Below are 22,536 nucleotides of genomic sequence, written 5' to 3' on the forward strand. Positions count from 1 at the left end.
TTTTTTTTTTTTTTTTTTTTTTGTCTTTTTCCGTGTCCGGCAACCGATCGCAACCCTCAGTGTCGCCCCCGCACCGGACCGGGACCGGCAACGGGATCGCAACCCTCGGTGTTGCCCCCGCGCCTCGCTCAGCCAGTGAGTGGGAACCGGTCTGTATGTGGGATCCGAACCCTCGGCAGGAGCGTCTCCGCACTTCCCAAGTGGCGCACTAGTGCAGTGCGCCACCGGGCCGGCCCTAAAATTGGTATTTTTTTTCTTAAATATTTGGTAGAATTCAGTAGTGAAGCTGTCTGAGCATGGAGTTCTCTTTGTGGGAAGGTTTTTTTTTTTTTTTTTTTTAAACTACAGTGTTGATTTCTTTAAAGGTATAATAAGGCTGCTATTTACTTCTTGAGTGAGCTTTGGTAGTTTGTATCTTTCAAGGAATTTGTACATTTCACCTAAGTTGTCAAATTTACTGGTATATATTTGTTCATAAAATTCCTTTGTTATCATTTTAATATCTGTCAAATCTATAATAATGTCTCATTTCTGATCTTGATAATTTGTGTCTTCTCTCTCTCTTTTTTTACTGATCAGTCTTGTTAGATGTTTATTAATTGTATTTATCTTCTGAAAGAACCAGTGTTTGGTTTCATTGATTTTTATCTGTTGTCTGTTTCAGGGATTTCTGCATTGGTGTTTATTATTTTCTTTCTTCTGCTACTTTGGATTTAATTTGCTTTTCCTTTTTAGTTTGTTAAGGCAAAAGCTAAGTTCATTGATTTGAGACCTTTCTTCTTTTCTAATACAGGCATTTAGTGCTATAAATTTCCCTTAACTGCTACTTTAACAGCATTTCCTAAATTCTGGTGTATTGTGGTTTTTTCTTTTTTCCAACTGATTTATTGGTAGTATAAATAGAGTAAAAATAGCTAAAATGGAAACATAACTAATGGCAAATGCTTATTCTCTTGTTACTTTTTCTTTTGATATACTCTTCAATAACTTAGTATCCCTTAATAATGTGTTAGAATTTGAGGGATTCGGGCCAGCCCGGTGGCGCACTGGAGAGCGGCGCTCCCGCCGAGGGTTCGGATCCCATGTGGAGACCGGTTCCCGCTCACTGGCTGAGCGCGGTGCGGGCGCGGCACTGAGGGTTGCGATCCCGTTGCCGGTCCCCGATATGGGCGTGACACCGAGGGTTGTGATCCCGTTACCGGTCAGTAAAAAAGACAAAAAGGAAAAAAAAAAAAAAAAAGAATTTGAGGGATTCTTTTTGCCCTGGATATGCATGTCTTTGAAATCTGTGTTATATCTTATATCCATGTAGTATTGGTTCTTCACTATGGATGAAATGTTGTGCTTACATATTTTCATTCAGTTCAAAATATTTTCTGTTTCCCTTTTGACATCTTCTTTGATTCATGAGTTATTTAGAAACAAGTTGTTGTTATTATTATTATTATTATTTGGTGGCTGGCCAGTATGGGAATCTGAACCCTTGACGTTGGTGTTACAAAGCTGTGCTCTAACCAACTGAAGCAAATTATTTAGTTTTTAAGTATTTGGGGATTTTCCAGAGATTTTTCTGTTGATTTTTAATTTAATTCCTTTGTGGTCTGAGACCATACTTTGTATGACTTGAATTATTTAAAAATTTTAAAGACTTTTCTTTTATGTCCCAGGACATGTCTACCTTGGTAAATGTTCCATGTGCACTTGTACATGGTTGCAAGTGTTATGTTGGGTGGAGTGTTCTATGTCAGTTAGGTCATGTTGGTTGATGGTGTTATTCAAGTCTACTATACCTTTGTTGATATTCTGCCTACTTGTTCTATCAGCTATCAGAGAGGAGTATTTAAATTTCCAAGTATAACTGTGGATTTGCCTATTTCTTCTTACAGTTTTTGCTTTGTGTATTTTGAGGCTCTGTTACTGTATGCATAAAGCTTTAGGATTATTATCTCTTCTGGATTAACTGACCCCTTCATCAGGATGAAGTGAGCTTCTTTATCCTTGGTTAGTATTCTTTCCTTTGAAATCTACTTTGATAAAAATACAGTTTTCTTTTGACTTTTGTTAGTTTGGGATATCTTTTTCATCTTTTTACTTTTAATCTATTTGTATTTTTATATTTAAAATGCATTTCTTATAGACAGCATATGGTTGGGTCTTATTTTTCTGCAGTCTGTCAATATGACTATTAATTGTGATGTTTAGACAATTTACATTTAATGTGATGATTAATATGATTAGGTTTGAGTCCATTATCTTGCTGTTTGTTTTCTTTTTTTTCCCATCTGTACTTTGTTCCCTTTACTCACCTTTTCTGCCTTCTTTTGGATTGAGTATTTTTTATGATTCAATCTTATTTGTTGTCCTATTAGCTATAACTTTGTTTTGTTATTTTAGTGGTTGGTTTAGGAAATAAAATATGTGTCTTTAACTTATCACAGTCTACCCTTAAGAGATATTATACCTGTCACATATAGTATAAGAACCTTATTATTTTTTCTTTTTTCTTTTTTTTAAAAAGATGACCGGTAAGGGGATATTAACCCTTGACTTGGTGTTGTCAGCACCATGCTCACCCAGTGAGCAAACCGGCCATCCCTATATAGGATCCGAACCCGTGGCCCTGGTGTTGTCAGCACCGCACTCTCCCGAGTGAGCCACGGGGCCGGCCCTTAAGAACCTTATAATAGTGTGTTTCCATTTTTTCCATTTTACTCCTCTCGATCTTAGTTTCCACTCCCTGTGCCATGGCCTGGAAATTCTCTCAAGGTCATAAGCTGGGACAATTGTATGACTTGCTTTGTTTCCCATCTCTCAAGGATCACTGTCCTTTGTAGGCTTATGTCCAGTGTCTTGAAAAACATTTTTTCATATATGTTTTCTTTTGGGGGGGGGGGAGGTTGTTTCAGGAGGGAGAGTAAATTCCATTTCTGTTACCTCATCTGCTTCAAGCTAAAGCAGAAGTTTCAGCTCAATCATCTTTTGCTTGGACTATTGTACTTCGTATTGTTTTTCTTGGCCCAGCCTAGCTCTACTGCAGCCTGCCCTTCAGTTGGTTCTAGAGAGATCTTTCTAAAATAAATATCTGACTAGGTCTCCGCTTACATTTTACAATGGCTTCCCTTTTTAAAAAAAAATAATAAAATAAACGTGCTAGGACACCGAATTTCTGGGTGGAAGAAATATGCTTAAATGGAACCTAGAGAAATAAAGACATTACTAAAATGTTACAAGTAAATTCCAATATAATCATATACTCGTATAGTAATCATATGTTATCTTGAGACAATAAATATTGGCTTTACTATTGGTCAGGTAACACTTGAGGTTGTGTAGGAGTCGCAATAAGCTTAGATCACAACTGCTGTCTCGTTTGAGACTCAACAAAGTAAGGTACTGAAAACTCAGTAATTGTTGAGGAAAGAAATTATTGTAGAAAATGTCAGTTTTTTATCATGTTAATCTATGAGATGTTAGTCAGATGCGCTGAAATCAAATGTCCGTCTGTAATCTCAAAATGAATTACCTCAGTTGGGAAAAAAGATCAATATGTATAAAGAAATAAAAATATGATGATCTTTTATATCCTGAGAGTTTCTTTATATTTTAATGCTGTAGTTTTCTGTCATTCTTTATCCACTTCTGTAATATTGGCCACAAAAGGCACTGTTTCTCTCCTATAATTTGTGTAAACATTCCTGTGTTTAAAAAAGTTTTACTGAGTACTTTCTGTATACCAGACGTTGTGCTAGATGAGTTTAGCATACTAGGCCCATGCTTGCTTCTCTAATCCACTTATTTTCTACCACTCCTCACCACATCTCTTCTGTCACTGCATTGATTTATCAGTAGTTCCTCAGATATGTTGTTCTCTTTCTTCCCTTTATGCTTTCACATATGTTGTTTCTTCTGTCTGTCCTTCCTCCTTTGTTGAATGGGTTAAATCCTACTTGACAATTAAAACTAAATATAAGTATCCCCTTCTTTAGGAAATCTTCCCTGAAAACCACAGGTGAAATTAGATGTCTTCTTATGTGTTTCCACAGCCTCTTCCGCTTATTTCATCATAGCACTTAGCACATTAATTGCAGTGATCTGTTCTCCTTCCTGTTTTCCTATCAGACTGCTTGAGGGTAATATCTTATATGATTCTATATGCTAACACAGCACAGGGCCTGGCCCAGAGTAGACAAAATGGAGACAAAAGTTTGTTGTTGGCTGTACTGCTATGTGATCTTATACAAATTGTTTGGCCCACTCAACATTCCGCAACTCCTAGGTTCTCTTACTACTCTGCAACCGTGTAGTCTTTCTCTGATCTGGCTCTCTGCCAGCCTTGCAGTTGCTCTAATAGATGGTCTTTAATAACATGTCCTGTTGGGCCCTGAGAGACCTGGTTTTTGCATAGTAGCCAAGTGGGCCTATCACGAGGCCTAGATTAGATTATTTTTGCAGTGATGGTTCAGGGCTTGATATTGACATCATATTAAGAAACTAAGACCTCTACCTCACTCTAGGCCCAAATGACAAGCTGCTGATGGGAGCCAGAGGGAAACTTCTTGAAGAAACAAACCACAGTTCTAGGCCACACACTATCATGAGGAAGGGCCACTTTGGGAGAATTCTGTAGCTGTGCTGGAATGCTCTTATCCAGAGTAGCCAAATAAGTAGCTGGGCTTTGTGATGCCTTTTGTGACTTAGTCTGTCACCCCTTTCTCTGTGCTCCCACATCGCCTTATGTATCCCTTTGACCTAGCACTTAGCACAATGTATTCTACTCATTTATTTTCTTGTATATCTCCTTCTCTAGAAGAGAGCCCTTGAGGATGGAGACCATGCATATTCATCTCTATGCTGGCAACTCACTCAGAACCTGCTAAAGTAGAAGCCAATAAAAGCTTATCGAGTGATTGAATAAATGAATGGTGATAATAATAATATCTAGTATTTTTTTTAGCACTAACTATATGCTGGGAGCTACCCATATCTTCACTAAAGTCTTATGATGTGAGAACTCTGATTTTCACCATTTTATAGGTGACAAAAATGAGGCACATAAAGTTAAATAACTTGCCCATGGTTTACATTTGGTAAGTGGCAGATCCCAGATTCAAAACAAGGCATCTGGTTCCAAAGCCCACATTCTTCTTTTTTTTTTTTTTGTCGGATGTCGTGGGGTCCAAACCCTTGACCTTAGTGTTATCAGCATCATGCTCTTACCAAGTGAGCTAACCGGCTAGCCCCCAAAGCCCACATTCTTAATCACTGTGCTGTATCTGACTAACTGACCAAATGGCTGACCAAAGGCTGACCAAATGACCAATTAATTGACTAGCAGCGGTTTAAAGGAGAGGCAAAGAAGGTACTGGCAACCTTCCTGCCAGACATAGTTCTCTTGGGATGTGGGCTTGAAACCACAAAAGTAGATGTGGGCTTCATCTGGAGGTACCATAGGTCCATTGTGGGAAACAGATACTATTCAGGTGCTCGTTTCTTATTGCATAGTTTTTCCCTGACAAGAGAAAGGATTGGCCAAGGCCAGGCATTGGCCCTGGCAAATCCCTGGAGGTATTGCTGTAACTCAGGTGCTAGGAAGTAATACTGTTCCTTCTGTCCTTCTCCCCAAGTATTCACATGGCTCACACCTTCATTTCATTTCATTTTGCTTAAAATGTCACCTCATCAGAGAGGCCCTCCCTTATCTTATCTAAAATAGCACTATTCTTTATCCTCTTACCTCTTACTACTTAATTTTTCTTCATTGTACTTATCACCACCTGACATGTGATTATTTGTTTAAGTGTTTTACTTTGTCCCACTTTACTAGAATATAAACACCGTGGAATCAATGACTCTGTTTTGTGTACTGTTGTATCTCTAGCTCTTAGAGTGGCGCCTGGCAAGTAGTAGATGCTCAATAAATGTTTTTTCCCCAAGGAATAAATGATTTTGGAGTTTGAGACCACCTGACTTCAAGGACCTTTATCATTTGGCCTCAGGAATACCTCATTCTTATTGTCCCCATACATAACCCTTGGACTGCAGACGAACTGGAGTCATTGTTCTCTGAGGTTGCTCCACACTTTATAGTTCTGTGCATTTGCTCATGTTTCTTTCCTCTGGTGGACCTGCATCTCTTCACCCAAATTCTGACCAGTCCTTAACATCTACCCCTTTGTGAATAAATGTAGTTTGTATTAAATCCTAGGCATCTTAAAATAGATGAACTCATTTAATTCAATAACTGGGATATAGGTATTGCTAGATGGTAAGCTACATAGAGGTAGGGATCTCTTTCTCAGTTATTGCTCTGTTCCCAGTGTTTGGCATGGAACAGTACAAAATAAATGTTTGTTGAATGACAGGATGATTATTTTACAGAAGGGGAAATTGAGGTTCATAATGGTTAAGTGATTTACCCAAGCTGGTCCATGGCAGACAGAATGGAAATGAAGATCTTCCAGGTTCAAGTTCACTGCTTTTTCTAATACAGTCTACAATAAGAATTCAGTTTACTAAAATGCTCAGGAATTTGGCATTCTTTGATAACAGTTTGTGTGTGTGTGTGTGTGTGTGTGTGGTTATCTCAGAAAAAAACAGAAAGTTTTACTCATTTTACATAAAAATCTTCCTCAAATGGAAAAGGCCCCTTCCTATCTATGAAACATAGTATGGAGGCCAGGATATATCTTTACTGTCTGAGAAGCTAACTGAACATCAATTTCTGGGGTTCACTGCTGTTATGCATAAGTTCTTTTTATTTTTTTATACCTCTCCCCTTTACCTCTGTAAGAAGTCATTGGGAGCAAGTGATTCTGTTAGTGAGAATATATAATGTAATTACCAATGGGATGTACAACAGGTGTTTCAGGACCCATAGATTGCCATCATTTGTTCATTTGAAGAAGATACTAGATTGGATCCTCTTACTGGCTACCCACAAAAGACAAAACAAAACAAAAAAAGAAGATAGTAAAGCTTGTATTTATACTGGATTTATTTTTCTCTCTTTCTTTAATTTTTATGTATGTTTTACAATATACCTAGTGTTAGTTCATGAATCTAATTTATAAACAGATATACATAAGAGGGATCTTCAAAAAGTTCATAGAAAGATTAGTGTTATCTTTTAATTCTGTTTTCCATGAACTTTTTTTTTTCTTTAAAGATGACCGGTAAGGGGATCTTAACCCTTGACTTGGTGTTGTCAGCACCACGCTCAGCCACTGAGCTAACCAGCCATCCCTATATGGGATCCGAACCCGTGGCCTTGGTGTTATCAGCACCGCACTCTCCCGAGTGAGCCACAGGGCCGGCCCTCCATGAACTTTTTGAAGTATCCTTGTATATTGGCAATGTGTGCTGAAAGTTTTTTAACAGGTATTTTATAACATTGAAAAGATTGGAGACTATCATCCACCTTGTACATCTCTCTTACGAAGGACTGTTTGTTGTAGAAAACTCTAGGGGTTGGCCTTCTCTGATTCTGTGTGGTGGTGTTCATCATTTTGCCCAGAGATGTAGTTTTTTATCTGGTTAGGGGCAACATGGACAGGCTTGGGGGAATGGGAGACTTATGACTTTAGAACAGTCTCTCTCGTTTGCATGTCTTCCTGGGATTTGGACATGTGAGTCATTTGGAACCTGTATCTGTGCTAAGCTCTTCTTGCCAAATTCTGTAGCTTCTCACTGCTAGCCACAGTTCTCTGTACTTTCTGTTGCGTTCTTCCTCACTTTGACCCAGAGCTTCTTCCCATTTTCTCTTTTGGAATGAGAAAGCAGAACAAGACGTTTAACTTTTAGGTACTTGAACCTTAGGGACAAGGGGCCCTGATACCTCAACTGTACTGTTGAGTGAGATCTTTATGCTGGAATTCAGAGTTGCTATCTGAGATGTTATACATGATACAGCTCATCTTGTCTTATTTGTTCAGACTGCAGCAACTCTGGGTATATGACACCATGCTGCCAAACCCTACCTACATAGGGCATCTACCTAGGTAACAGTGATATATACAGCTAAAAACAAACACTCAAAACTTCCTTGAGCCATTATGCTTCTTCCCTGTAGTTTAACTGTATAGGGACTGGTTAATCCAGAGTCTATCCTTGTTGGAGTGCAGTGGCCCCCTTAGAGAGCTTAATGTAGTGTTTAGAGCAGTGGTTCTCAGCTGGAGGCAATTTTGCCCCTTGGGACATTCAACAGTATCTGGAGTTAGTTTCTTTCTTTCTCTCTTTTCTCTCCTCTCCTCTCACTTCTCTCTTCTCTCTCGCTCTGTCTCTCTCTCTCATCTCATCATTACATGATGTAAACATTTTTTGTGGCCCTTTACCGATTTCTCCCTAGCCCCCCTACCCCTTCCCTTTTCCCACCTCTGGTGGCCTCAGTTCTATTCTCTCCTTTTAAAATTTCAAAGAATTATTGTGATGGTTGTTTCTCTCTCTCTCTCTCTCTCTCTTCTTTTACAGCTCCCACTTATGAGTGAGGACATGCAGTATTTCTCTTTCTGTACCTGGCTTATTTCACTTAACATAATTTTCTCTAAGTTTGTCCATGTTATTGTGAATGGCAGAATTTCATTCCTTTTTATGGCAGAGTAGTATTCCATTGTGTATATATATCACATTTTCCTTAACTGGATACACTTTTTTTTTTTTTTAAAGATGACCAATAAGGGGATCTTAACCCTTAACTTGTTGTCAGCACCACGCTCTCCCAAGTGAGCTAACCAGCCACCCCTATATAGGGATCTGAACCTGTGGCCTTGGTGTTATCAGCACCACACTCTCCCAAGTGAGCTGGGCTGGCCCCTAACTGGATACATTTTTGATTATCACAACTAGCAGCATGCCACTGGCATCTAGTGGGTAGACACCAAGGATATTGTTAATCATCCTGCAATGCATAGGATAGCCTCCATAACAAAGAATTATCCCATCCATGATGTCATTGGTGCAGGGGCTGAGAAAGCCTGGTCTGGAGTGACTCCTGCCTGTTTCCACTGTGGTGTAACGTGCTAGTAGAGGAGTTCCTAAATGCCAGGAGTCTATGCCCACGCTTGTATCAAGTTGTCCTCCCAGTAGACAAAAGGCCCTTGAAACACTGCTGGCCTCAGGCCTTTCTAGCAACAAAAAAGTAGCCTTCTTTCCACTCTATACGCCAATCAGAAAGGACCCTTTGCGCTGGATGAGGCCGAGCTCTCTTGGCAGCAGTGGCAGGAGTGTGTTGTTCTCTGAACTTTACAGGCTAGCACTTGTCTGTGTGCTTCATAACTGTGTGTCATTCTCCTATGCCTTCATTACCTGACGCCCCAGACCTTAGTAAACAATTACGTTGGTAATGTGTGAGGATATATATTCATTTTCAGGCATAATGGCTGGTGTATTCTACTTTCTTCAACACTTCTTTAACCCCAGCTCCGTCATGCTTTTTCCAAGTGTATCTCTTAGAAGTTAATCTCTCTTTTCCTTCCAATGTATAGTCTGGGAATTAGAATTTTAACCAAGCAGTGACTAAGCACCCTTCACCTAAGCCTCTAGTATCTTGTTTTCTAGGATGAAATCTCTTGAGTATACCATACCTGCCTCATTTCTTCTCCTTGGCACCTTTTCCTTCTCACCCCCCATGCCTCTGCAGATAGTATAATCTACCTCCAAAGATTCAGAGCTCTCCTCCCGAGCTTCAGCACCTTCTTGAGGACATCAAGTGATTGGAGCATTCTTGTCTTCAACTCTGTTTTGTTCAGTATGTCTTCCTGACTGTCTGCCATGCATTATGTGCTGGGTTCCACTGTGGGAGAAGTAGGAGAATGAAGGCACAGTTCCCAGTTTTCCAAGTTCTCTAGTTTATGTGAAAGTGAAACAACCTAAGGTGTGAGGTGTGCCTACCAGAGGAATGCCTGTTTTTTTTTTTTTTGTCTTTTTCCGTGTCCGGCAACGGATCGCAACCCTCAGTGTCGCCCCCGTACCGGACCGGGACCGGCAACGGGATCGCAACCCTCGGTGCTGCTCCCGCGCCTCACTCAGCCAGTGAGCGGGAACCGGTCTGTATGTGGGATCCGAACCCTCGGGCAGGAGCGCCGCCGCGCTTCCCAAGCGGCGCACTATCCAGTGCGCCACCGGGCCGGCCCGGAATGCCTGTTTTTTGAACAGCATTTTAAAATTACCCATCCCCATGAGCTATATTTTTCTAAGGAGGTTTTTTAGGGGGATGGGCAGAAGAAGTGGTGGTTGTTATTTGAAGGCCCACAATCAGTGTTTCTGGAACTCTTCATTTAAGATAGCTGTTCTTATTGATGCCACTGTATATGAAGCTCTTAGAAACAGTAGATCAGTAAAACTGAATAGGACGTGTTTCATGCCTTCAATGTTTCCTGACCATTAAAGGGAAATTAGCATTCTGATGCAAGACAGTTTTTGGTAAAGATATGAATCTTAGGAGAGGGTGATGAATCTCACCATGTCATTCTGCTTCAAAAATTTTTTGGCTTCTTGCTCTTACAGCAGTGGTTTTCAAACCTGAGGAATGTACAAATTCCTTTTAAGGGAAATAGTTTATCTTGGACCTGCAGTACTGACTTAAATTATTTTTATTATGATGTTAAATATCTACAAACATAAAATGAGGCTTAAGTTCCTATATAAAATTTATATACAAATAAACAAAACCTGATTTATACTTTAAATAAAAATAAACTTCCAATCCAAGAAAATGATACCTTTTTGTTGAAACTCAGTTGTTCCCAGGCTCTTTAAGTTCAGCATGTCTGTATTACTGGGTGCCACCTGGTGACTCATTCCTCCCACCATTTTTCTCTATTTAAGCTACTATGAAATTTTTTTTTTTTTTTTTTTTTTTTTTTTTTTTTTTTTGTCTTTTTTATCTTTTTCCGTGTCCGGCAACGGATCGCAACCCTCAGTGTTGCCCCCGTACCGGACCGGGGACCGGCAACGGGATGGCAACCCTCGGTGCTGCTCCCGCGCCTCGCTCAGCCAGTGAGTGGGAACCGGTCTGTATGTGGGATCCGAACCCTCGGGCGGGAGCGCCGCCGCGCCTCCCAAGCGGCGCACTTATCCAGTGTGCCACCGGGCCGGCCCTGAAATTTTGATTTGTATAATACATCATGATCTTGTAATAATACATCATGATCTTGTTTGACCTTCACTTGGCTTGAACATATTCCTTGTTGTAAAGTAAGGCAAATCATAACTAAAGCCAAAATGTTTCATTATTTTAATTATACTAAGTTTCCATTTATATTGTCGGAGCTAGCACTCAGACCCTCCAAACACACTGTACAGACTGGGTCCCCAAACTCCTCACATGCAGGTCCATGCTAGGTAATTGGGAAAGATTCCAGGAGCTGTTGGCAGATGACATGAGCTCAGTACTCAGCTTCCTCAGTGGCAGCAGCTTACAGGTCCGGTAGTGGCAGTGGCCTTGCAGAGGGTCCCGGGGACACTAGCAGCAGCAGCCTCCAGCAGCAGTAGTGGCCTCTTCATGCCCTCCTACGAGGGGGGGGGGTCATCCTGGGGATGGGAGGCACTGTGGATCAGAGCCACTCATCCTTATACTGAAGTCCATAACCCAAGACACCTGGGTGCACATACGCAATTACATTAGACAATAACCAGGGAACACCTGAGCGCATGCCTGTTTACATCAAATGCTTGGCAAGGTTCTGAACATCTGAGGGGCCCTGACCATTTTTCCTATATTTTCCCAACACTTGTGTATTAAGTCTACTTCTATTTCTTTTTTTTTCCTTTTTGTCCTTTTTCGTGACTGGTAGTGGGATCGCAACCCTCGGTGTCGCGCCCGCACCGCGCTCAACCAGTGAGCGGACCGGTCTCTATATGGGATCCGAACCCTCGGCGGGAGCGCCGCCACACTCCCAAGCGCCGCACTCTACCGAGTGTGCCACCGGGCCGGCCCTACTTCTATTTCTTTATAATTGACTGTTGACAAAGTATAGAGATAAATTTGCTTTCTATGTGCTTAAGTACCACATAGATATCAAAATTATTTTAAAAGGACAATTTATGATATACCAGCCAGCTGCCAAAAAAAGGGACACTTATGATTATCCATTTAAAAAATCACAACATTATGGGCCGGCCCATGGCTCACTCGGTAGAGTGCAGTGCTGATAACACCAAGGCCCCGGGTTCGGATCCCACATAGGGATGGCCGGTTCGCTCACTGGCTGAGCGTGGTGCTGACAACACCAAGTCAAGGGTTAAGATCCCCTTACCGGTCATCTTTAAAAAAAAAAAAGTGCTGATAACACCAAGGCCCCGGGTTCGGATCCCACATAGGGATGGCCGGTTCGCTCACTGGCTGAGCGTGGTGCTGACAACACCAAGTCAAGGGTTAAGATCCCCTTACCGGTCATCTTAAAAAAAAAAAAAAAAAAAATCACAACATTATAATATTGAGGAGTGATTAGCTACAGTGCTCCACGTATAGTGATGATGTGATTTGCCATGTTGTGAGTGATCACTCAGTAATTGTTTCAGTTAGAATTGGCTCCTGTTATGACAGAAAATCCTCTCAATCTGATATAAGCAAAAGGAGAAATTTACTTGTTGTGTAAAAGCGAAGTATCTATGAATAGGGCTGTCTACAGGCATGATCTTACTCAGGGCTTAAATGATGTCATCTGGATCTATCTCTTGGCTCAGCTTTGCCTCTATTTGAAGGCTTCCAGGAGCACCAGAGAAGACATATCTCTCTCTATAAGCTTAGAACATGGTCAATGGAGCCAGAATGCCTGACACCAAATCTTGGCTTTACCAATTCCTGGCTGGGTAACTTTGAAAAGTTATATAACCTTTCTGTGCCTCAGTTTCTTCAGCTTTAAAATGGGGATAAAATGGGATATTTATTTCACATGATGGCAGTGAAGATTAGTGAGTTAATACGAAGATACTTCAAAAAGTTTGTGGAAGGGCTGGCCCGTGGCTCACTTGGGAGAGTGTGGTGTTGGTAACACCAAGGCCATGGGTTCAGATCCCTATATAGGGGTGGCCGGTTAGCTCACTTGGGAGAGTGTGGTGCTAACAACACCAAGTCAAGGGTTAAGATCCCCTTACTGGTCATTTAAAAAAAAAAAAAGTTTGTGGAAAAATAGAGTTAAAATATAATATGAATCTTTCCACGAACTTTTTGAAGTATCCTCATATGTGTGAGGTGCTTAGAACAGTAACATCAAATAGTAAGTGCTATATAAGTGATGGCTTTATTAATATTATTATTGTTATTATTAATATTATAGTTCAGGACCATTTCATCCCAGACACTAGTATAGTGTGACAGCAAACCAGTCTCCTATGAGTCAAACAAAAATCCTGGAATTTAGTTTCTTCAGCCCTCATCTTGGGTTATGTGCTCACCCCTAAAACAAGTACTATGGGCAGGAAGATAGAATGAACTGATTGGCTTAGCTTGGGTTACATACTTTACTTCTAGAGGCTTATTTAAAATTAGCTTTACCTGAAGGCTGTTAGCTGAGAGCAAGGGAGGGGTGGTTCCCTTAACACAAATTCAGAGTACTATTGCCACCAAAAGAAGAAGTGGATGCTTGTTGGTAAAAATGACCCATGTCCATGATAGTTCTATCAGATAGGTCATAATAGGTGATCACGTAATGTTATGGCAGTCTTTCTGGGGATGCAGCAACTGGGACAGTTCTTGGTGGTTTATATCTTTCAGTGGGTAACATTTGTATTGAAAATTTGAATTGCAATTATGAATGTATATTTTGTGTAAAATCATCGGTTTTGATCTCTGGGTTCTTTTGTGTTAAAATATCTGAATTCAAACAAAAATTATCTAAATTCAAGATATATTATTGATGTGAAGCACATCGTGTCCTAAAATTTCAGACAAATATCTCCTATTGTAACAATTTTGCATTAACACAATATAAACACAAATGTGGGCTAGTTTGTCAGCTTGGTTGGTTACAGTGTGGTGCTGATAACACCAAGGTCCAGGATTTCATCCCTGTGCAAGTTAGCCACCAAAAACAATAACGAAACAACAAAAACTACTCATGAATACAATATGGGTATTGAAATTGAGAGTCTGTATGCTCATGTATGTATATAGGTGATCCAGAATATACTTTTATTTTGTTTTTACTTTTAGATTATCTTCAAAATGAAAATATAAAATTGAAACATTATTATAGTAAATTATCTTGACCAGTGCTCTCCACAGAACTTTCTATAATGATGGAAATGTTCTATAATTTGTGTTGTCCAATATGGTAGCCACTAGCCACATCTAGCTATTGGTCACTTGAAATATGGCTGGTGCCATTGAGGAACTGAGTTTTTTTTTTTTTTTAAAGATGACCGGTAAGGGGATCTCAACCCTTAGCTTGGTGTTGTCAGCACCACGCTCAACCAGTGAGCGAACCGGCCATCCCTATATAGCACCGCACTCTCCCTAGTGAGCCACGGGCTGGCCCCTGAGGAACTGAGTTTTTAATTAATTTAATTTTAATAAATTTAAATTTAAATAGCCACTTGTGGCTACTGGCTACTACTGCTTGAACAGTACAGCTCTGAATAGCAACATTAAATAAGAGAATGGATGCAGAGTGCCCAAAGTGCTCTATACCAAGTGCACAATAGATGTGAGAATATAGGTCTATAGATTCTGCCCTGAAAAGGGTTGGACCTCATTTGACTGGCCCAAGCAAACTGAGGCAGGCCGCTCATCCCAGGACAATACTAGTAGCTGTCTTAGCATGGCACTGAAGACCCTTCATGATGTGGCTAAAACTTTCTTCTGCTATTGCCTTCTATATATTCTATATTCTTGACACATCAAAATTCACATCTTTGCTTTGCACTTGCCTTCTTTCTATATTGAGTGCTTTCCTCCTTCCCATCCATAAAATATTTCAGATGAGTTCCTCCTAATCTTTTATGTTGAAGTTCATCATTTTCTCTGAGGCTAAAACCTGAACCCCTAGGCAGTTACTCCTTTTCTCCTCTGTGTTCCTCATATATTTCTTTATCAGAGTCCAAGCTTCACTGATGCTATTTAGTTCTTTATCTCTTCCACTGGATTAGGAACTAACTTCCTGCAGGCTGGTACTAAGTGGGACTTTTATGAATGCTTTAGTTTGATAGTTGGATGGATGGATGGACGGATAGACAGTTAATTCTCAACCTTGGGCACATTTACAGTTTATTAATTTTTTTTAAAAAAGATGACCGGTAAGGGGATCTTAACCGTTGACTTGGTGTTGTCAGCACGATCTTAACCGTTGACTTGGTGTTGTCAGCACGATCTTAACCGTTGACTTGGTGTTGTCAGCACGATCTTAACCGTTGACTTGGTGTTGTCAGCACGATCTTAACCGTTGACTTGGTGTTGTCAGCACCACGCTCAGCCAGTGAGCGAACTGGCCATCCCTATGTGGGATCCGAACCCGGGGCCTTGGTGTTATCAGCACCGCACTCTACCGAGTGAGCCACGGGCCGGCCCTACAGTTTAAACAAATATTTTAAAAATCAACTTTATTGAAGTATAATTTACATACAAGAAGATACATCTATTTTATTTTATTTTATTTTACTTTTTTTTTTTGACAGGAAGTAGGATTTATTAGTGGGCATAAGTAAGGAGGGGACAGTACAGTGGAAGCGCTCACAAGTGCAGGGCCCACCTCTTGTCCTGGGGGCTGTGGTTGAGGATGTATTTAACCTCACAACCATCGGGGATGAGTTGCTTCTCAGTCACCATGTCTTTAAATTCATCCACGTTAAACTTGGTAAAGCCCCACTTCTTTGAGATCTGGTGGCCAGGGAACTTGGCCCTATGTAGGGCTTTACTAACATGCTTCTTGTTCTGCAGCTTGGTGCAGATAGACATGATGACTTGGCCAGTGTGAACCCTGGCCACTCTATCCTGGGGCTTTTCAAGGTACCCTGTATACCTGTCTGGAGCCTATCAGCCCCAGCACAGGACAGCATCTTCTTGATGAGGATGTAATGGAAGAGGTGGAGCTGCACTTGGATATGAAAATCATATTTGCCTAACTTTTTTTTTTTTTTTTTTTTTTTTTTTTTTTTTTTTTTTTCCGTGTCCGGCAACGGATTGCAACCCTCAGTGTTGCCCCCGTACCGGACCAGGACCGGCAACGGGATTGCAAGCCTCGGTGTTGCTCCCGCGCCTCGCTCAGCCAGTGAGCGGGAACCGGTCTGTATGTGGGATCCGAACCCTGGGACGGGAGCGCCTCCGCGCTTCCCAAGCGGCGCACTATCCAGTGCGCCACCGGGCCGGCCCATATTTGCCTAACTTTTTACCATGTACTTGTTGGCACAAATACAGGCAGCCTCCAGGGCTAGGTGGGGAGAAGGAAGACAACAGGGTGAGACAGGATGGTACAGAAGCACTTACCATGGCCCTCCCCAGCTCTCAGGGAACATGTGTTAAGATACACCTATTTTAACTGTACAGTTTGATGAATTTTGACAGATGTTATCACTTGTATAACCACCACCACCACATTCAAGATACAGAATATTTCTGTCATCACAAAATGTTGTTCTATGCTGCTTCCCAGTCAGTCCCCAGCCCCTACTCCTGGCTCCAGCTAATCATTGATCTGTTTTGTATAACTATAGATTTGTCTTTCCTAGGGTTTTATATAAATAGACTCATTCATTGTATACTCCTTTCATACTTGGGATTTTATGGGAGAGAGTAATGTTTAAATACACAAACATATGTAGTAAATGTTAATGTCAATATGACCATGACAACAATAAGTGCAAGTGGTGCTTGGTATTCTGGAGTCATGGCTTTGCTTGTCTCTTTCCACAGTATACAACTGGACCGTGGATGAGGTGGTGCAGTGGCTGATAACATATGTGGAGCTGCCTCAGTATGAGGACACCTTCCGGAAGCTACAGCTCAGTGGCCATGCTATGCCAAGGTCAGGAGGGGACTGGGTTTTTCTCACTTGGGGGTGCAGGGAATGGGCTGGGGTAGGTCTACCTTCATGTTGCTCTGGCCAGTTAAATGACATTCCACCCTTTTCAGGGCAGAGTCTATAGACCTCCTGTCTTCTCTTATCTATTGCACTTGCTATAAAGCATGATGGGCACCATTCTATTATTTAATATTCCTATCAATCCTGGGAATAGTACAAATAGCTGCCATTTATTGAGTACTTAGTACATGCCAGGCACTGTTCTCAATACTTTATATACAGTATCTCATTTAAGTCTTACATCAATCCTGTAAGGCGGGTATTGTCATATATAGATGATGAAACTGGTTAAGTAACTTTTCCAAGGTCACAGACATGGCTAGTTAGGGACAAAACTGTGATTTGAATGTAGATTTGGGTAGGCTTCAAAGCCTGTGGTGTTTCTGTTTTCTTTTGCTGTCCCCTCAGCAGTTGCCTCTTTTATCACCCAAGAGCCTCAGGGCTCTTTTAGCCTCCCCTGGGATACCCATGTACAGTTTATCTACTCTAACAAAAATGGTACAGAGGTGTGGACTGACAGTCTTTGGTTCCAGCCTCATCTCCGTGATGACTCCTCCAACAGTTGTTGTGTCATAACTCTTCGCCTCCTTTATAGGCATAATATGCTAGGGCCTGGGCTGGGAGTGGGGAGGGGTTGGAGTACTGCTTGGACTTCTTGTTATGTCAAACTAGTGCCATATGTCATTCAGTCATTAATCCATTTACTTATTCATTTAACAAATATTTACTGGGTACCTGCTCTGTGCCAAGCACTTGTGCTGGGTGCTGGGGATAAAGATGACAACAACCTGCCCTTGCCCTCAAAGGGCTTACTGTCTGGTAAGTGCTGATTATATATAATCTGTCATCTTATTATGTAGGTGCATCTGGTTATGAGCTTCAGCAAAGGGGAAAGGGGAAAGTGAAGCTGTTGGAATGCCCACACATTGCAGTCTTCAGCCACAGAGCTACCAGGCACTGCTGTCCAGGCCTAGCTGAGCTGGCTGTTCCCTCCTCTGCTGCCTGCAGCCTCCTCTTCACAGCTTCTCCCTACTCTGAATAGAGTAATAATCTTAATGTTTGTACCTCCCTTTGTAGAGTGCTTTCCTACCTATTATTTCAGTTGATTCTCACAATTCTGGGAGGAAGGAATTACTACCATCCCAACTTTTGGGTGAGCAAACTGAGTCTCAAATATTTTATATTTTATCCAATCTGGTAAGTGGCAGAGCTGGGATTTGAACCCAAGTCTGCCTGGTTCACAGTGCTCTGCTTTTTTTCACTGCATCTTCCTCTTGAGCCATGTGGTAAAGATAGGCTTCCTTGTAATATTCAGTTTACTTCTGGGTGTGGCTGGTTAGCTCAGCTGGTTAGAGCTGGTGCTGATAACACCAGGGTCCAGAGTTCGATCCCTGTATCTGCCAGCCACCAAAAAAATAAAAAAAACAGTTTAGTTCTATTTAACAAAGCTTTACTAAGTACCTGCTATGTGCCATGCTCTCTGCTGGGTCCTGCGGACAAAGGGATGCACCAAACCTTGACCCCTGCCTTGAGGAACTCCATGTTTAATGGAAGAGACAGACAACTGAATAGATGATTGACCATTAAGATCCAGGATTTAGGTTTCTTCCATGCTACCCATGGAAACAGCAATATTACCTTGTGGATCCCTGGGCCGTTTCATTATGGGGAATGGCTGTGGCTTGGATTGAAACCGCAAAGCATAGGATAAGAAGTCAGTTCTCAGGTCATGGGTTCACTTAGCCCTCCTGTGGCTCGGATTAGAGCCAAGACTAGGTTCAGCCAAACTGGGGATGGGAGTAAAGGATGCCAAGCTGTGGCACTTTAGTGACAGCAGGAAGATTGCAGCCTTTAGTGCATGGGTTGGAGTGGGGTGGTTCTAGGCCCATCACTAGCCAGCATAGTATAATGGGAAGAATCTGGTAGGTTCGAGTTCATTCCCTGGCTTTGCCACTTACTTGTGTGTGACTTTGGGCAAGTTACTCAACTCTCAGTCTCTGTTTTCTTATCTGTAAAGTGGAGCAAATAATAGAACTGAGGCTTATTTAAAATTAGCCTAAGGTTGTTGTGAGGACTAAATGAGGTATTGTATGTAAAGTGTCAGAACAATGCTGGACACACAGTACTTGCTTAGTAAATGTTAGTTCCTTTCTCATTTCTCTCATTGAATAGAAGTAGATAACATTCCAGTTTGTAGGTGTCTTTGAGAAACAGACTGTAGAAAAGATGACACTGTTTATTTTGATCAGTCAGAGAAGTCCAGCACACCTGGCAGAAGTGTTCTAAAGAGGAGCTCTAGGAGCTTCCAGTCTTATAGGAAGCATCTGATTTTACAGAGGTTTACACAGAAGGAAACTGAGGGACCAAGAAGTTTATGATCAGATAAGTAAGTCACTGATAGAGCTGAGATGAGAAGCCAGATCTCCTGACATCTCTGATCACAGTACCTCACTGCCTCTTTTGTAAGTGGGCTTGATTGCTTTCCAAGGCTAGAGAAGGAAGCAGCTGCTCCTGTGAGTTCAGGCAGGAGTATAAATCACACACTGTAATGTCAGAAGCTTTTTCTAGCTGGGGAAATAAAGCTATGCATTAGGAAAGACTACCAACCTTACACAGTATTATAGTATTAAATACTCACTTGCTGGACCTGGGCCAGTGGTTTTCAACCTTTCATATCTTATACCCCTCTCCTCCTATACCCACTGTGTTCCAGCAGAAGAGAAACAAAGTCCAGTTTTTCTTAGGACATTTTCTTATTATGACAGGCACTCTTATTAAAATTATCATCGGCAGTATGGTTGAAGGTCATAAAAATTACAGTAATCTTACCAGGGGTAAATTGTATTACAGTGACTCAAATACAAGAAACAGGACTCATTCAATTTTTATGACCAACAGGTTTATATATAATGAAATGGGTTAGGATTAGGATAATTTAGAAGTCCCCAGAGTCACTGGGTCATATGGCATGACATTTTGACCTGGGCTGGATGGGAGAATACATTTTACACGTGGTGGGAGGTGGGGACAGATATAGAGAGGATAATCCTTGGAAGGAGAAGCACAACAGAAAATTTACAGCTGGGTGTGGGAATGGTCACAAATGGATAATCCTTAAAGGGTAGGCTACTTAGGAGATGGTGGATGTGGGAAGAGAGGGTGAGCAAATTCTTGGTAAATGTTATATGTTCCTCCATACTCCCTGTTGAGATGCCAGTGGTGTAGACTCTCTGTTCTAGAGTGCAGAGGAGAGCAGTCACCAAGAGCTAGAAGTATTCCTGGAGGAGGTGGGTAATCCTACCAGGATCCTTCCTGGCTTTGGTGTCAGGGAACTAATACCCTACTCTTTGTCTCAACAGGCTAGCTGTAACCAATACCACCATGACAGGGACTGTGTTGAAGATGACAGACCGGAGCCATCGTCAGAAGCTGCAGCTCAAAGCCCTGGACACAGTGCTCTTTGGGCCTCCTCTCTGTGAGTTCTTTGTAGAAAAGGGGTACTGCTATACTGTGGATCCCAAAGCTGTTGAAGTGGCTGTGCTGAGATCCTGGGGCCTCCTAGGCACACCTGCAAGGCAGCACCTCCACTATTTCTACTGGTATTGAGATATGAAACAGTCTTGTATTTTAGTCCAGCCAGATATGGCATTCATTCATTAAATATATTAAGGAAATATCTACTTTGTGCCAGTGCTGTGCTGGATTTTGTAGGAAGACCTTGATGAATCACATTCTGTCCTAACAGGATAAAATGAGTGTTTTAGAGAGGTACACAGTGCTTCCAAGGCCCAGAGGAGTGATAGAGAAAGCATCCTATAGAAGAGGTGGCATGTGACCTCTGCCTTTCAGGATGGGTAGAGCTTTATTCCATAGAGATGGCAGAAGAGGATATTCTAGGTGGTGAAAACAACCTGAGCAAGAGAACAAAAGCTAAAATATGAAAGGTATGCTCAGGGATAACAAGTAACCTAGAAGAGGCTGAATGACATTTAGCTGTTACCTGCTCTCACTGTAAACATGCAGAGTGTATGACAGATTGTTGAACATCTTTGTGTCCTTGGATGACCAAGTAAGACTAAGTTGGCTCTCACTGAGGCAAGAGAGGCATACTCAGGCCTAAGAAATGGTATTCTGTTCAGCCAGGGGCTAGTTGAAAGAATTAGGTAGTTCAATTCCTGGAGATCTGCATGGTGGGAATGGCCAACCCTGCCATCCTTATTCTAAGTCAACAAAGGGAGAACAAAAGTAGTGAGATTTCAAGGCTGGCTGGTTAGGTCAGTTGGTTAGAGCTCAGCCTGGTAACACAAAGGTCACAGTTTAGATACCTGTGCTGGCCACTTCCCCTACACCTTCCCCCCACAAAAGTAGTGAGATTACTTAGAAAATTAGCCTTGATCAAACAGGCTTTTAGGATCCACTCACTGTGCTTTGGGAGCTGCTGGCATCAGTTGAGGGTGCCAGCAGCAGAAGAGAATCAGCTTGACAGGTAGGTTCAGAGGCAGTACAACATTTTCCTGTTTGTGCATGTGGCTTGAGAAGTGCCCAAGCTGATGTTTTCATACGAGTGGGTCTATACCTTTTGAAAGTGTGAAACAGAGCATCCTGGGGGAACACTGTTCCCATCTCCTTTGCTGCTTTTTTTCCTTTTGGGTTCTAGGATACGTTTTGCTCACTGTTCATTGATAAGTTTTAAATAAATGACACAAAGAGTGGCTCTACTCTTTATGTGATGCCCACCCTCTGTATTGAACATGGCCTTTCATTCATTCACTAACATTTATTGTGTGTACCAGTGTAAATGACACGGTTCCTGCTCTCAAATAGTTCCATCTAAATGGAGATAGAGGCTCAGCCTCCTGCCTCACCCACACAGAAGGCAAGACCCCTGCACCATGATGCTGCCGCCAAGGGAGGCACCAGATAGGCAGGAGACCCAGCCGTCCACCTCCCATCCCCACCTACCCACACAAAAGGCAAGACCCTGTGCCTTTGCCACAAGGCCTCGTACAACTTCCATGGAGGTGGGTCATAACAGCCACTACCACAGCTACTACTGTTGCAAGTACGGCTTACTGCCTTGTAACATCTACAACCACTGAGCAGATGGCCCACCACATATTTGACTTCATTGACACAAGGAGAGTCACTGGAGGAGCCTGGAAAAAGAGAAAGAAGTCTTTCTCCTTAAAGTTCACACCAGAGTAATAGAAGTAGCAACTAATCTACCAGATGACCAGAAATTAATGTAGAGATACTCAAAATATGAAAAAAATCAGAAAATATGACACTATCAGAGGAATTCAGTAACTCTCAAGTACCAAACCCTATAGAACAGAAAACTCTTGAAATAACTGAAAAGGAATTCCAAGTAGCTGTCTTATGGAAACTCAATGAGATAAGAGAGGACTCTGTAAGAAAGCACAATGAAATGAGAAAAAAATATCCAGGATATGAAGGTGGAAATTTACAAAGAGATTTTAATTTATATTAAAAATGTAAATTTTAAAAAATTTACATTTTTTTA

At 41.6% G+C, this 22,536-nt stretch overlaps 1 protein-coding gene across 1 annotated transcript in view; it reads left to right on the plus strand.

Moving 5' to 3' along the window:
* LOC103598150 (stromal interaction molecule 1-like) overlaps positions 1-22,536 on the plus strand; it is a 109,243-nt gene that overhangs the window by 49,803 nt on the left and 36,904 nt on the right. The window contains exons 3-4 of the mRNA XM_008582100.1: positions 16,844-16,955; positions 20,372-20,487. Coding sequence (XP_008580322.1) covers positions 16,844-16,955; positions 20,372-20,487 — 228 coding nt within the window. The remainder of the gene's footprint in view (positions 1-16,843; positions 16,956-20,371; positions 20,488-22,536) is intronic.

This window comes from Galeopterus variegatus, unplaced genomic scaffold, assembly GCF_000696425.1.
Source record: "Galeopterus variegatus unplaced genomic scaffold, G_variegatus-3.0.2 Scaffold2519, whole genome shotgun sequence".
Classification (NCBI taxonomy): Eukaryota; Metazoa; Chordata; class Mammalia; order Dermoptera; family Cynocephalidae; genus Galeopterus; species Galeopterus variegatus.